This window comes from Cryptosporidium parvum, chromosome 8 (assembly GCF_000165345.1).
Source record: "Cryptosporidium parvum Iowa II chromosome 8, whole genome shotgun sequence".
NCBI classification, from domain to species: domain Eukaryota; phylum Apicomplexa; class Conoidasida; order Eucoccidiorida; family Cryptosporidiidae; genus Cryptosporidium; species Cryptosporidium parvum.
Genome location: NC_006987.1, coordinates 759,988 through 775,713, shown reverse-complemented (window position 1 = coordinate 775,713; position 15,726 = coordinate 759,988). Strand labels below are relative to the sequence as shown.

The window sequence follows — 15,726 nt, the reverse complement described above, 5'->3', positions numbered from 1 at the left end:
CTAAATGCAGCTTTCATTTAATTCGCAAAAATAGTCTGAACACTTGAACAAACATTTAGCAAAGTTAAGTATTCGTTTGATCCATCTATCACACTTGCGTCTGCCTCAGAAATTCTCAACATTAAAAATGCTTTTTTTGAATCATCGATCTTATCACACATAATGATAAATTCTGCCAGACCTTTGAAAATCAGTTCTACGCTCCATCCTTCGTTAATAAGTTTCGCGGTTTCTATCAATATACTCTCTACACCTAAAATTTTGCATGAATTTATAATTCTTTCAATAATTTTTATAGGTGGAACGCCCGAAACATCTAAGATAGAGCTCATGCTAATTCTTTTATCCTTACCAAATAGCTCAGAGGCCGATTGAAGAATATTTATTCCTCTTCTCAGGTCTCCCTGAGATAAATTAACAATAGTTTCTAATACACCGTCTTCGTATGAAACATCTTCCTGAGAGCATATATACTTCAGTCTTTCTATCTGAGAATTTGCCGAAATTGGTTGAAATCTAAACTTCGCGCATCTGCTAGCCAAAGGCTCGATTATTTTACTAATGTAGTTACAAATAATAACAAATCTGGTGTTTTTCGAGGAAACTTCAATTATTCTCCTTAATGCTGATTGGGCATCAGCTGTCATCATTTCGGCTTCATCCAAAATAACAATTTTCCATGAAGGAAGTAGATTACCCGTAATTTCATGTGTTTTGTTGCACTGGACTACTTGCCTCGTCCATGACTTTATTTTATCTCTCACAACACTAATTCCTCTTTCGTCTGAAGCATTAAGCTCGAGAATTCTGTTCTTATATTCATTCGGTCCAAATAGTTCCCTTGAGAGGGCAAGCACAGCAGATGTCTTACCAGTTCCAGGAGGACCATGAAATAACAAGTGTGGCATATTCCCATTTTTCAGTACATGGCTCAGCATACTCACAACATCCTTATGATGGGAAATATCAAGTACATTTCCGGGGCGATACTTCTCAACCCATAAATTGCTACTCATTGTGCTTGATTAACTATCTCAGGAGGGTTTTCCTTAAGTTGTGGTTTTACAGAACAATAAAATGGGTAGTTAGGGGGTTCAGTGTGCGCTAATTGAGGAAACACAGAAATAGCGGAGTCGATCAAAACGAAAGTTAATATGAGAAATCAGGCCAAAAATCTAAACAAGTCATTAAGTTAATTCCTTCAGTGCATCAACTGCACGGATCATATAGTAAAACGTTAATGTTAGCTAATAGAGACAATTTTATAATGTGAAAATTCTATGCAATTGGAATATAGTGCTTATTAGCGCTTTTTTTTTTTTTTTTGTCTTGAAAGTACAATCTAGACTTTTACAATTATATTTTAAATAATTATATAAAAATATTGATGAATTATATATATAGGTATATAAATATGGATAAATAAATGAATTTATAATATTTTCTAATTAATTGATAAAGACATATTGGATTCAAATGGTTGGCGCATTTTATAATGTCTAGTTGATTGTCTCTGTGCCAAATTAAAGATTGCGATCTTGAGTTCAGAGTTAAATTTCTCTTCGTATTGTTGAGAACTTCGTCGCCGTTGAATAATTGTTTCACAAGTAATAAAGGGAAGTTAAAATGGTTAATTTTACAGTTGAGCAAATTCGTGAGATTATGGGAAAGCCCCATAACATCCGTAATATGTCTGTTATTGCTCACGTCGATCATGGCAAATCAACATTGACCGACTCTCTTGTATGCAAAGCAGGTATTATTGCTTCAAAGGCAGCAGGAGATGCACGTTTCACCGATACCCGTGCCGATGAACAAGAGCGTTGCATTACTATCAAATCTACCGGAATTTCACTTTTCTTCGAACATGATTTAGAAGATGGTAAAGGTAGGCAACCTTTCTTAATCAACTTAATTGATTCACCGGGACACGTAGACTTTTCTTCAGAAGTTACTGCAGCTCTTCGTGTAACAGACGGTGCGCTTGTAGTCGTTGATGCTGTAGATGGCGTATGTATCCAGACAGAAACTGTTCTTAGACAAGCATTAAATGAGAGAATTAGACCTGTGCTTCATGTAAACAAGGTAGATAGAGCTTTATTAGAGTTACAATGGGAGGCAGAAGATATTTATCAGAACTTTACTCGTGTTATTGAGAACGTTAATGTTATTATTTCTACCTATTCTGATGAATTGATGGGCGATGTTCAAGTATTCCCAGAAAAGGGTACAGTTTCATTTGGTTCAGGGCTTCATGGATGGGCATTTACTATCGAAAAGTTTGCTCGTATTTATGCAAAAAAATTCGGTGTTGAAAAATCAAAAATGATGCAAAGGTTGTGGGGAGATAACTTCTTTAACCCAGAAACAAAGAAGTTTACAAAAACTCAAGAACCAGGAAGTAAAAGAGCATTCTGCCAATTTATTATGGAGCCGATATGTCAACTATTTTCTTCAATTATGAATGGTGACAAAGCTAAATATGAGAAGATGTTGGTTAATTTGGGTGTAGAGCTCAAGGGTGACGACAAGGCTTTAGTTGACAAGCCTCTATTAAAGAAAGTTATGCAGTTGTGGTTAAGCGCTGGTGATACTTTATTGGAAATGATTGTAACACACTTACCATCTCCCGCTGCAGCCCAAAAGTACCGTGTTGAGAACTTGTACGAGGGTCCTCAAGATGATGAAACTGCAAAGGGTATTAGAAATTGCGATCCAGACGCTCCTCTATGTATGTTTGTTTCAAAAATGGTTCCCACTAGTGACAAGGGCCGATTTTATGCATTTGGCCGTGTCTTTTCTGGCACAGTTGCAACTGGACAAAAGGTTCGCATTCAGGGTCCAAGATATGTTCCCGGTGGAAAGGAGGACTTGAATATTAAAAATATCCAACGCACAGTTCTTATGATGGGGCGTTATGTCGAGCAAATTCCGGATGTACCTGCAGGGAATACAGTTGGTTTGGTCGGAATTGATCAATATTTGCTCAAATCTGGTACAATCACAACTTCTGAAACTGCGCATAATATTGCATCTATGAAGTACTCCGTATCACCTGTTGTTCGTGTTGCAGTACGACCAAAAGATAACAAAGAATTACCAAAACTTGTTGAAGGTCTTAAGAAGTTGTCTAAGTCTGATCCATTAGTTGTATGCAGTAAAGAGGAGACAGGCGAACATATTATCGCAGGATGTGGTGAGTTACATGTTGAAATTTGCTTACAAGATCTCCAACAGGAATATGCACAAATTGAGATTGTTGCATCTGACCCAATTGTTTCTTACAGGGAAACTGTAGTCAATTTATCAAACCAAACGTGCTTGTCTAAATCTCCAAATAAACATAACAGATTGTACATGACTGCAGAGCCTTTACCTGACGGATTGACTGATGATATTGAAGAAGGAAAAGTATCACCAAGGGATGACCCTAAAGAGAGATCAAATCTCTTACATGACAAGTATGGATTTGACAAGAACGCTGCTATGAAAATCTGGTGTTTCGGCCCTGAAACAACTGGTCCAAATATTATGGTTGACGTAACTACTGGTATCCAGTATTTGACTGAAATCAAAGACCACTGTAATTCTGCATTCCAATGGGCAACTAAGGAGGGGATTTTATGTGAAGAAGATATGAGGGGAATTCGCTTTAATTTGCTCGATGTAACATTACATGCTGACGCAATCCATCGTGGAGCGGGTCAAATTACTCCAACATGCCGACGTGTAATGTATGCTGCTGCATTAACTGCTTCACCCAGACTGTTGGAGCCTATGTTCTTGGTTGAGATTTCTGCTCCACAGGAAGTTGTTGGTGGAATCTATGCTACTCTCAATCAAAGGAGAGGTCATGTATTCCACGAGGAACCCAAGTCTGGTACGCCTCAAGTCGAGATCAAGGCATACTTGCCAGTTGCTGACTCTTTCAAGTTCACCACTGTTCTCCGTGCTGCAACATCTGGTAAAGCGTTCCCTCAATGTGTATTTGATCACTGGGAGTTGATTAACGGCGACCCACTTGAGAAAGGGAGCAAGACAGAAGAGCTTGTAAAGGCAATTAGAAGAAGAAAGAATATCAAGGAAGAAATCCCTGCTCTTGATAATTACTTAGATAAGCTTTAAGTTGTTTGAATATTCTAGATTGTTAGCGTTTTACTACTAAGTATAGTTTTGGTGAAAATACGTGTCGAATTCTTTATGTTCTTTGACTTAGATGTATTGTCGTTGAATCAATGGAATAATTAACAAATAACTACGATATATCAGACAGTGTTGGTCACTTGATGTTTTTCCGCCTCGAATTCGCTTGGCGACTCTTGAAATTGACAATTTTGTTCAATTGCAGGAATAGAAATGTCGGCTTTATGTAGGATTTCTTCCAGCTCCCTCTCTAAATCATAAGATGTAGCCTCCATATTTTTTGAAGCGTCTTTGACGCATGACTTTATCATTGAATTTATGGATTCTTGTGTAACCTCAACTTCTTCTCTCATTATATTAATATTTTCCAATTTTTTCAAAATTTCACTTTCATTGAAAATATCCTTGGTTATACTAGTGGAGGTTTCAAGTGCGTTTACAAGAGAAATCCTCGCATTAGAGGTATCTAGAGTGACTCTTGATTGACTTAATAAAAGTAGTTGTTCGTTAACATCATTTAGTGCTTTTTCAATTTGATGTCTTTGCTTCAAATGGTTTATTGCTAGTTGTTTTTGGTCGCATAAAGCATATTCTTTGCACTTCGAGTCATGAAATAAAAATTTCTTTTCTAAATTTGTTAATGACTTTTGTAAATCTTCTTCGGTAATTTTAAGTATAATATCTGCGATGTCTGTATCATTTATTTCAATTTCTTTCTTTGCCACTGAAGAGTACGACCTACTAAATTTAATGGCATTGACATGATTATTATTACCTTTGTGAACGACAAATGGCTTCAAGCTCCATTCTCCGGGTGAATAAGTAATAAAATACCAGATCATCATATCATTTAGCACGTTTTTCGCAGTTTCGCACAATTCATAATTTTGCACTAAATAATCATTAAATTTAGTACTTAATATAAGAAGTTCATCTATTCCCGTTGATTTTGAAATGCTACCTAATGATCCTCTATTTATATCATTAACTAATTTATTTGATAACTTGTCCAATAAAGGAATGCATACAAATGTATCTAATTCTGCGGTGCTTTCATCGGTTTCTAATATAAATGTATCGTTAAAAAAAGTCCCAATTATTGAGCGAACCCAGGCAAATCCAATTCTTGATACTTTTGATCTAGATTGACTTTTTTCTACTTCAACAGCATTCTCCCATATCTTTACCATATATTTATTGATAAAATCCAAATTCACTAATTTTTTTCTTTTTATCAGTCCCTTAAAAATATTTGGTAAAGAAAGAACTTCAATGGGCCAGAATTTAAACTCTTCTTGAGCAATGGCCTTAAGCGAGTTAATTTCAATCAACAAGGATTTATTTTTGTCGCAAAATTTTTCTATAATTCCTAGCCACCATTCTAGCTTATATTCTTCTTGATCATGAAAATTGTATGAACATAATTTTTGCCATTCACCTATATCTTTCACTTTTGGGAAAATACTATTTGTTCCCATACGCATTTGAGTTTTCTGCAGTCTGTATTATTAAAAAAAAAAGATTAATTTAATTCCGAAGTAAAAATTCACATATTTAATCCTAATGCGCCATAATCAAATGATTTTGTGGGTTAAGTTGAAATAATCCATACGAAATAATATGAAATAAGATATATGTTGCAGCCAACTACTGAATATAGCATACGCATCGATATTCATGAACTTAGGGATTTGAAATTCAACGATGGAACAAGTAATATAACTCCAAGCCCATATATTGAAATCAAAGTATGCGATCAAATAAGAACAACGCCCAAACAAACGGCTGTTTCATCAACATTGGTTCAAGCATCATATAATTTTACAGAGACTCTCAACAAATGCGATTTTGATTGTTCTATTATTGAAATTAACGTTATGCATGCATATGTCCTTTCTAGTGCTCCTATAGGCTCATATGTTCTCAGTTTTAACTATGTATATAGTAAATCGCAGCATTGGATCTACAGAAATTGGGTACCATTGATATTAGGGGATAAGCCTTCTGAAATTATGGGTTTCGCACTTATTACTGTTGGGATTTTTGCGCCAGGAGACTCAATCCCTGCAGTTGATGACAACAGCAATATTTTAAGTAATGACGGCGATCAAGGTACAAGAATTTCATCTTCACCAGAAATAAATTTAACCCAGTATAACCTTAATGTATGCATATTTAAAGGACAAGATATTGCTCCAATTGTAGGGATGTATAATACCTTAGAACCTTATGTTACTGTAAGGCATGGAATTTCAAAAATTTCAACAGTCTGTATCAAGAATGAATCTAACCCAATTTGGAAATCATCGATTAATTTGCCTGCATATTTTCCATGCTCAGACTCGAATTTATTGTTTGAACTTTGGAATGGTGAATCGAAGCCGACTTTAATAGGAAAATTTAAACTGGATGTTTTCAATATTTTTAAAGAGCCTTTTCCTATATCTTGGGTAAATTTATATTGGACTCAGCCTCCATATGGTGGAGCAGCAGAACTTTTTTCGTCTTCAAATGCCTCAGTAACATCATATATCCCTAGCTCCTATGCCGGTAGATTGTTAATTTCTGCTAGCTCGCAAAAGACTCAAGCCTGTTCAATAAAATCAATACAATCTATACCACTTTCAAATGAGCCACCAATGACGCGTTACTTACTTTGGATTGATATTTATGAGATTTCATGTAGACCTGCATTTGATGGCGAGGTCATATTGGAATTTTGTATAGGGCCTCACTCTGCGACAACTATTGCAATGCCACAAAGCGGTGAATCAATTATATTTGATGAACAAACAGGGAGGATTGATGAAACATATTTTTATTTATCGGATGGGCAGGATCCTTGGGACCTATTTATTTATTCTCAAACCGGCTCAGGAGCAACATTTTGGTCTTCACCTTCATTTACGAGAGCATCATTCACTAGGGTTTTGCTCTCTGAAGTTTCCAACAACTCTAACGGGAACCCAAATTGGTATACATTGAAGCCGATTTTCGACATGAGTTCTGGATATACATTCAATGTGCTTGCAAGCATAGTCATTCTCCCTGCGAATACGGCGTCAGAACGTCCCGATCGATTGGTTTATACGCTTCAGAACTATTACTTTAGGTCGTTCATCTATGAAGGAATGAACTTGAGGGGAGTTGGGTCATCATTACCAAACCCATATGTTAAAGTGTCTATTGGTGACCAAACAATTCAATCTCGTACAATAGAATCGTCTATAGCCCCACAATGGTACGAAGCATATGAAGTTCAGATTTCACTGCCAACAAATTTATCATTAGGATCAGATATTTTGATTGAAACCTTTAGCCAGAGCCATGGTTATTTAAGTTCTGATTCTAGAATAGGATTTACATCTTATAAACTTGCGCAGATTCCCAAGGTATGGAAGTCTTCGCCAATTTGGCTTCATCTCAAACCCTCAGATACAAAAAATCCAAAAGAAGATACAAATGCAAGGATATTGTGTTCTTTTGAGTTGATATCTGTTGATGAAGTTAAACAGTATCCATTTTATGATGATATTCGGCCAACAACATTCCCCGCTGACGTACGATTATTTGTCATAGGAGTTCGTATGTTTAGATCTCTTAATAGTCCAACCGTGTCCGTGTCTTATGGCCGTGAGGTTGAAGAATCTAACGCACCCCTTTGGCATGATTCAACCCCATCTCCAAATTGTGGTGATGAAGGGAATTGGAACTATTTACATGATTTTGCGATAACTGCCGAACTACCTAAAAGAGATGTGTTTCAGTCTTATTTCGAGATTACTGTTAATGAAAAAGTTTCTGGATATTCAGGTGAATCTAGTATATCTTCAGGATTCGCGATACTTTATTTCAACTCAGCAATACCATGGTATGACGAAAATTCAAGAAAGTTTAATAAAGAATTTTTTCATTTAACTACTTTGGATGAATTAATTAACGGATCAATTGAATGCGAAAATGATAATCAGATTAATATTGCAGGGCTTGATCAAGAAGAAGAAGAAGATGATGATGATGAAGACTCTTCTGGAAATGATCAAAGAGTTCTTAATACGATGAAATCAATATCTGCGCCTACAAATATAGTTTCAAAATCAAGCCCTACATACGATGCAGAAGCATCAAATTCATTTTTTTACCCTGCCATTGATCTAATGAAAACTGAGAAAAAAGATGAGAGTGTTTATATTGACGTAAGTTTTAATTCTAAAGATGATGACCAAGCAAATCTTGCTCTAAAACTGAAAGAGGTTGGAACACTTTTTGGTTTCGATGCAAGGCTCTTGAACTTCGATTTGAAAATATTTTCTGAAGAAGATGAAACTGAGCAAAGATTTGAAATTCCATACGAATTAGAGCAAGACCTAGATCCTGCAGAGCTGCCTTATCAGACACTTCCAATTGTATCTATAAACGAAAAAGGATTGTATTATATTGTTGGATATATAAAATATACATTGTGTATTATACAACAGCCAGACAGTGATACTAACATTATTGTTGATACAAAAGAACAAGAAGAGGTTCTTCAGACATTTTCAGACAATAGAATGTGGATTGCAAATCAATACAATAACATAAAACCTATTGTTGCAAGGTGCTACATACTTTCTGCGAGAGGCCTTCTTCCACCAAGTGGAGATTTAAACCCATCTGTATATATATTCATTCGCTCGAGAGAAAGTAATGGGGATGGTATTATGGTTGATGGAAGCGGAAAAAAAAAAAAGAGTGTTTATCCGAATAATATCAAAGATACAGGGTTTGTTAGGCACCAAGGCTATAAACCCGAGTTTAATCAGGTATATGAGATAGGTTGTATTCTTCCTCACAATGCATTAGTAAGAGTTTCCTTAATTGGCACAGGAACAATGTCTGAAGAAATAATTGGAAGCACCTTTATTGATATTGAAGACCGTTGGTTCCATCCGAAAATTCAATCAATGTTGGAAAGTGACTCGACCCCTATAGAAATGAGAACCCTAAGGGTAGAAAATAGTTTTGTATCTCATGGAACATTGAGGGCGTGGTATGAAATAATGTCAGAACAAGTTGCAAAAGCTACGCCAATTACTGAACTAGCTTCGGTTGATCCTCAAAGTTACCAACTTAGAGTCGTGATTTGGCGTGTAAGGCATATTCCAATAGAACCTAATACTACAATATCATTATATGTTAGCGGAATATATAGTTTAGATGAATCTAATTCTGATACTCAGTCCACAGAGACTCATTATAATTCTAAAGATGGTACAGGAATTTTTAACTGGAGGTTTGTATTTGATATTAAGATACCAACTCAATATCCAATCCTTAAACTTCAACTATGGTCATATGGTTTAATTCAGAGTGATAACATTGGTGAGTGCTCAATTGACTTAAGCAATGACTTTGGAAGAGCAAAAAAACATTCATCTCAAGTCACAAAAATTCCTAAAACCTGGTTTGGATTTTCACATCCGACAGAACAAAATTCACCTCAAGGGCAAGTAGAAATCGAGATATCTATTGTCCCAGGAAAAATATCGGACTCTAACCCAGTGGGAAAAGGAAGAGAGCCCCCAAACGTTGACCCAGTTTTGGAAGATGTTACGGAAAACAGAACATATGTTGATTGGAAAGGAATTGGAGAAGCTATTTCATCCGCAACTTCATCTATATGGAGCTCTGCAAAAAAAGGATTCATTATTGCAATGATAATTGGCGTTATTGCACTAATATTATTTTTAATGATAATGCTTAAATAAAAGTATACAATTCATTATTATTGAATTTAAGTCAATTATTAAAACCCTTTCTACAAATATTAGTAATTTTGAATAAATGATGTATTGTTTTTTTGTCTATACTTGTTTACGCTAGATAAAAATTTAAAGAAAAATATATCAATCATTCCAGAAAATGCAAAAATTCCTCCAATTATGGCACAACATTCCGTAATAAACGACAAAAACGATCTACGACTTTCAGTGATTTTTACAAGGAACGGAGTAAAATCATAATTGATATGTATTCCGGGTATTGAAGTGTCGGGAATAAATTTGCCATTAGCTAAGGAAACAAGAACTTTTTTATATTGACTTCTGACTGAAAATTGGTGCGAATTAATCGACTTATTATTTATAGTATTGTATTGTGTAGGTATACAATGCATATCAAAATCAATATAAGCATCCTCAAAAACCAAGTCTTGTGAATATCCCAATTTTTCAAATCTAGAACTTTGAATGTACTCCTGATTTTTCCATCTGTTTGGAATTCCAGGCAGCTCTTCACCAAAATCTAGATAATTCATTTTATATGAAAAGTTAAATAAGTGGCTTTCTGCAATCTCAAGATCTGTCATTTCCTTATATTTAACCCATCTTTTGTGAGAAATCTCAATTTTACCTTTAACTTTTGGGATGTATCCATTTACTTTAATCTTGCACCCTTCTGAATTTAAGTTAGAAGACAATGCATTTGAAATCCTCTTCGATTTATCATAATCACATTGTTTGAAACTTATTACATGAGGTAACTTAATTCCTTTTTTATCGTATTCATTAAAAATATCTTTGCATGTATTACAACAATTAACTGCTCCCAAATCATTGATAATAGATGCGTCATAGCAAGGACCACATCCAGAAGAACTATTTGCATTACTTTCATTTGAACCGATCTTAACGAACTCTATTCCTCCATCTGGTAAATATATTTCTTTATTTTCCTGAAGATTAATTATTCGTACCCCCAATATATCGCACGGGAGTTTTGGGAATTCCAACTGCATCCTAAGGTTAATATTTCTATTAGAAGACAAATGATCAACAGTAACTTCATCCTTTCTAGTTATGTTTAAGTAATATTTTAATTCAGAATAAAACAGTATGATCATGGCGATCATACTCAATATTGTTAAGTATCCTCCAAATGCAGTTTTTATACGGAACTCAGATATTGGCTTTGAAAATGCATCAAACTGCTTCATTTTTGTTTGGTTCGAAAATTTCCTTTTTCCTTGGAAATAATCTAATTATTCATCAGCCCTTAAAATCCATTTTCTTTGGCGCTCTGAGTTTTTCAATCTCACACAGTAGACCGCTGAATATTTGAAAATGTGTTTTAAGAATATAATAATGCAACCAATTAATATATTCGATTCAAACCCAATAACTTGTGTCTATAAAGCATTCAATTTCTAATTAACTACACATATATTACTTATTTTAAAATATTTATAATCTTTATAAATTTTGTGTAACGGATGAAATAATATCATAAGCCTTAGCTATTTTCATTAACCTTAATAACTTGATAAAAATTCTGTAATATTTAAGTTAACTGTATATTTTCCTCAGTATTGCCAAGCTTAATATTTTTTTCTTTTTTTAACCGCTCTTTTTTTGCAAATATCAATATAATTACTTTTTACAAACCATGGAAATTAAGACAAGAGAAGTCATCAAAGAAATACAAACAATTGAATACTGTAAAAGCTGTGGACTACCTACTGATTATTGTGAGTATGGTCAATGTACGAAAAATAAAATATTAGGACACAACGAAGTTTCAGAAGCAAATAAACTGGATTCACAATTAAATACTTCTCTTAAAATTGACGAAACTCAGATATCCCAAGGAAGCGCTCAAAAAAAACATGAAGAATCAAATTCAGCAAAGAAAAAAAAGACCAAACAAAACGTAATCACGATTAAAGTAGAGAGTAGAGCTAGGAGAAAGAATGTAACAGTAGTTAATGGGCTGGAACTATTCGATATTCAGCTCAGTGAGGCGGCAAAGAAATTTGCAAAACAGTTTTCTTGCGGTGCTTCTGTAGTTAAGGGAACCAGTGGAAAACCCGATCATATAGATGTACAAGGTGATTTTGACATTACAATTGCGGAATTCATTTTGAAAATTTACCCAAATATTGAGCCAAGTAATATCGTTATACAAACATAATTATCGAATATAGACTAATTATTTATGTTACTGAGTAGGAGAAAGGGGCCTATTGAAACCACCTGGTCTATTCATATATTGTCTGTACTTCCTTTTTGATTTAATACTAAAGCAAGAAAGGCTAGATGTTGAGTGGTTTTTATTTTTTGATGTTTCGAATCGCTCAATACCAAACATTTCTTTAATAACCTCCGACTCGGATAAAGGGCTATTGCTTTCTACTTCACATTTCTCTGAACTAGTGATGTTTTCATGCTCCAAGTCTCTTTTCTCATGCTTATTAATTATTGAGTCCTTTGTTTCACATTTTCTTTGAAACTTGAAAGCGCGTTTACTTAATCTTCCAAAATCGTCATATTTACTGTCGCCAAATTTGGATGAGTCGAGTTTTTTCACAGTTGCATCTATCTTCTTATTAAGAATGCTCAAATTTTTAGTTGCATCTTTTTTTGAAACGACTTTTTTCCTCGAATATTTATGTTCAGAGATGCGGTTTTGACACATTGAATGGCGAAAGTCTAGGGCACGTTATTATGAAAACAAGAATATTGTTTTACAGATATTGCTTGATAATCTATAATCGCTAACAATATTTTTTAATTTACTGAGAACTTCTGAGTGAGTTCATTTGTAATTGCATGAGCTGATAATAATTTCAGGTTTCAACTCCATGCAATTTTGCGAATTTGTTTAAAAATAGCGGTAACTAAGCTTCTTTGAGACGTATGAGTTTTTATTTTTATCATAATAATTGCTATATAGGTATTAAATAAATACCGGGCATTGGAGACATAGCGTTTTGGACAGTATAATTATTAATTTATTATTTATTTAATTTATCAAATTAACTGAATTTTTAATAGTCAAATATATTCCAATAAGTTATTTAGTGTAATTAATTACAAACGTAATAATAATTCTGTCTTTTTGCGATTGGACGCGATCAACTAAGCCGTAAGTTTTCAATAAACTTTAAATCAATCCTCTAAATCGTCTCCATTAGATTTTGAGTCAGATATACTATCGGATCTATAATTAATATATAGTTATCAGCAATGAGTGGGAAAGTTAGTAGCGAAACTATTCGTCGTGCAATTTCTGAGATTTTGGAAGGCTCAAAGGCCAAGCCAAGGAAATTTGTTGAGACTGTTGAATTGCAAATTGGGCTAAAGGATTACGATACTCAGAGAGACAAGCGTTTTGCTGGTACAGTGCGTTTACCAAATGTCCCAAGACCAAATGCTCGTGTATGTGTAATGGGAGATGCTGCTGATTGTGAAAGAGCACAGAAACTGGGCTTCGATGTAATGGATATTGAAGAGATGAAGAAGATCAACAAAAACAAGAAGGTTGTCAAGAAACTTTGCAAGAAGTACGATTTGTTTTTGGCATCTCAGGTACTATTACCACAGATACCACGTCTATTAGGTCCAGGATTAAATAAGGCAGGTAAATTCCCAACAGTTATCACCCCGAGCGACAAAATTGACGAGAAGGCGAATGAATTAAAGGCAAGTATCAAGTTCCAATTGAAGAAGGTGTTGTGCCTTGGTGTGGCAATTGGTAACGTTAACATGACAGAGGAAGAGATTAGACAAAACCTAACTTTAGCAATTAACTTCTTAGTATCACTATTGAAGAAGAATTGGCACAACATCAAGAGTCTAACAGTAAAGAGTACAATGGGAAAATCTGTAAGGATCTATGGATGACTTAATAACAATGTTCTTAATTATTCGTTACTTTTTCTCTGTTTTAATAACTAATAATGAAGAATATAATTTTTAACTTTATATTATTTAAGGAATATGGAAGGATTCCGCCTTTGTCCTCTCAGATGGCTATATCGTACCTAGGTGAATTATTCGAGGTTTGCTGGTAACTAATTTTTTTTTTTTGCAAAATATTTTTTACTTGATGACCTCGGCTGATTGCTAAGCAAACTATAGATTGATTATACTACGAAACTAATACATTTTAGTTTCATAATGATCTTTAGGTGTAAATACTAAGTACTACTTATCAATTCTAATGCAGGCTATACATGAGATAAGCGCATTTAATGCTGTTTTTAGATGCCTAATCGACATTTTGTCTTTGAATTTGTATCGTTTTACATAGCTTGCCGGTTTGGATGCCGTCGGCCTTCATGTTGGTTGTTTTTGGACCTTTTTTGCGCCTATTTATAGACAGTTTGAAACTACTAGTTTTGAAGTTTAGTTATTCAACTTTGATGGATTAATAATTATTTTTATTACCTGACGACAACAAATATTAAGTTTCTAAAAGTAATATTGAAGTGAAAACTATCTCGTCGTAATACCAAAGCCATGAATACGAAAATTTAGTATAAACCTAATCTACAAAATGGATTTTATTAAAAAAAGTTTAAGTGCACTTTCAACCGACTCTATCAAAAAACACAACAGTGAGCATATATTTTATTGTATTCAATATGCAAATCGATTTGGGGAATATCATGAGCCAGAGCAATTCAATTTAGTTCAAAGCAAAGATAAGTTAAATTTTAGAAGCATTACACTTGAACGAATAAAAGAAATAATTCCTAAATATAAGTTTTGTTGTTGCTATTCAAAAAATTGTCTCTGCGACATCTCTGTAAGGTATAAGAGTCATGATAGCAACGGTATTTATCCATGGGTTTGGTGCGACTTAGTTACTGACCAAGACACTGCAACCCCATATAACTCTAAAATCATTCTAAAAATACTAGTTTTTGTTAATTTCTCATCATCAAATTATGATGGTATTCATACAAAATCCGTTAATTCAAATTATGAAGCAAAAACTGTGAATATGTGTATGCCTTACGAAACTGATGAAAAAGAATATGTTGATAGATCTAACTCTAAAATTCAAAACAATATATTTCAAGCGCCTACCCCTACTAAATTTGACAATTCAGATGACTCCAACTTTATTGATATAGTAGATGATGAACAAACAAAATTTTTAAGTAATAAAAAATCATTTACCTCACAAAAAGTCCTAGAATCAAGAATTTTGGAATCAAGTAATGACGAAAAGAGTGACAACTTTGGCTACGAAGATCTTGTTGAAGAAATTAGTAGATGGTCTAGAAAACCTGACGGCTCATACAAAGATATTCGCGTTTTACTAAGCTCACTTCAGCAGGTATTATGGGAAAATGCCCAATGGGAACCTATTGAATTCTCCAAACTAATGTCAGATATAGAGCTAGTAAAGAAGGCATATAGGAAGGCCATAATACTTTGCCACCCCGATAAAAATCACAATGAAAGTGAAAAACACAAAAGTAGAGCTCACCTTATTTTCATGGCAATCAATGAGTCTAATAACAAATAAAATACATTTCTAACTCTATAGCATTAATATTTAATTGCTTTTATAATTACTAACATAAATATCCTTCTCATGCAAATTTTCTTAAATTATCGATCTTTTCAATGTTCGTTTCAAGGAATTAAATCGTCATTAAGGAAAAAAAAAATTGCATTAGGCGCCACTTTTAGTTTGCGCTATCCAACTTAAGTCTATTTGGATTGCATGCCATTTTTTTTCTAATTAACCGAAATAAATTAAGAGTCTTAAAGAGATGACGCATTCCAAGCCGAAACATGACAAGGATAC

General features: G+C 34.1%; 9 protein-coding genes across 9 annotated transcripts; 5 read left to right on the top strand and 4 right to left on the bottom strand.

Moving 5' to 3' along the window:
* Positions 1 to 17: 17 nt before the first annotated feature.
* On the bottom strand, positions 18 to 1,025 carry cgd8_2940 (replication factor C like AAA ATpase; the record flags this gene model as incomplete). Its single annotated transcript, XM_627194.1, has 1 exon — positions 18 to 1,025. A coding segment is annotated over one exon (1,008 nt), but the record flags the coding sequence as incomplete, so codon positions are not given.
* A 589-nt stretch (positions 1,026 to 1,614) lies between these two features.
* Positions 1,615 to 4,125, top strand: cgd8_2930 (Eft2p GTpase; translation elongation factor 2 (EF-2); the record flags this gene model as incomplete). The annotated part of the gene is made up of 1 exon (XM_627193.1): positions 1,615 to 4,125. A coding segment is annotated over one exon (2,511 nt), but the record flags the coding sequence as incomplete, so codon positions are not given.
* A 140-nt stretch (positions 4,126 to 4,265) lies between these two features.
* Positions 4,266 to 5,627, bottom strand: cgd8_2920 (Vps60p /Vps20p like protein involved in vacuolar protein sorting; the record flags this gene model as incomplete). Its single annotated transcript, XM_627192.1, has 1 exon — positions 4,266 to 5,627. One exon carries the CDS (start codon positions 5,625 to 5,627, stop codon positions 4,266 to 4,268), a length of 1,362 nt encoding a protein of 453 aa, XP_627192.1.
* Positions 5,628 to 5,777: 150 nt separating this feature from the next.
* Positions 5,778 to 9,893, top strand: cgd8_2910 (ferlin-like type II membrane associated protein with 5 C2 domains, transmembrane domain or GPI anchor at C-terminus; the record flags this gene model as incomplete). The annotated part of the gene is made up of 1 exon (XM_627191.1): positions 5,778 to 9,893. The coding sequence occupies one exon, from the start codon at positions 5,778 to 5,780 to the stop codon at positions 9,891 to 9,893; it is 4,116 nt and encodes a 1,371-aa protein (XP_627191.1).
* Positions 9,894 to 9,952: 59 nt separating this feature from the next.
* cgd8_2900 (ERV41 like membrane associated protein involved in vesicular transport with a transmembrane region near the C-terminus) lies at positions 9,953 to 11,164 on the bottom strand (the record flags this gene model as incomplete). Its single annotated transcript, XM_627190.1, has 1 exon — positions 9,953 to 11,164. A coding segment is annotated over one exon (1,212 nt), but the record flags the coding sequence as incomplete, so codon positions are not given.
* A 404-nt stretch (positions 11,165 to 11,568) lies between these two features.
* Positions 11,569 to 12,093, top strand: cgd8_2890 (conserved hypothetical protein; the record flags this gene model as incomplete). The annotated part of the gene is made up of 1 exon (XM_627189.1): positions 11,569 to 12,093. One exon carries the CDS (start codon positions 11,569 to 11,571, stop codon positions 12,091 to 12,093), a length of 525 nt encoding a protein of 174 aa, XP_627189.1.
* Positions 12,094 to 12,120: 27 nt separating this feature from the next.
* On the bottom strand, positions 12,121 to 12,597 carry cgd8_2880 (possible apicomplexan conserved motif; the record flags this gene model as incomplete). Its single annotated transcript, XM_627188.1, has 1 exon — positions 12,121 to 12,597. One exon carries the CDS (start codon positions 12,595 to 12,597, stop codon positions 12,121 to 12,123), a length of 477 nt encoding a protein of 158 aa, XP_627188.1.
* Positions 12,598 to 13,139: 542 nt separating this feature from the next.
* cgd8_2870 (60S ribosomal protein L10A) lies at positions 13,140 to 13,805 on the top strand (the record flags this gene model as incomplete). Its single annotated transcript, XM_627187.1, has 1 exon — positions 13,140 to 13,805. A coding segment is annotated over one exon (666 nt), but the record flags the coding sequence as incomplete, so codon positions are not given.
* Positions 13,806 to 14,460: 655 nt separating this feature from the next.
* On the top strand, positions 14,461 to 15,441 carry cgd8_2860 (DNAJ protein; the record flags this gene model as incomplete). Its single annotated transcript, XM_627186.1, has 1 exon — positions 14,461 to 15,441. The coding sequence occupies one exon, from the start codon at positions 14,461 to 14,463 to the stop codon at positions 15,439 to 15,441; it is 981 nt and encodes a 326-aa protein (XP_627186.1).
* Between the last annotated feature and the right edge of the window lie 285 nt (positions 15,442 to 15,726).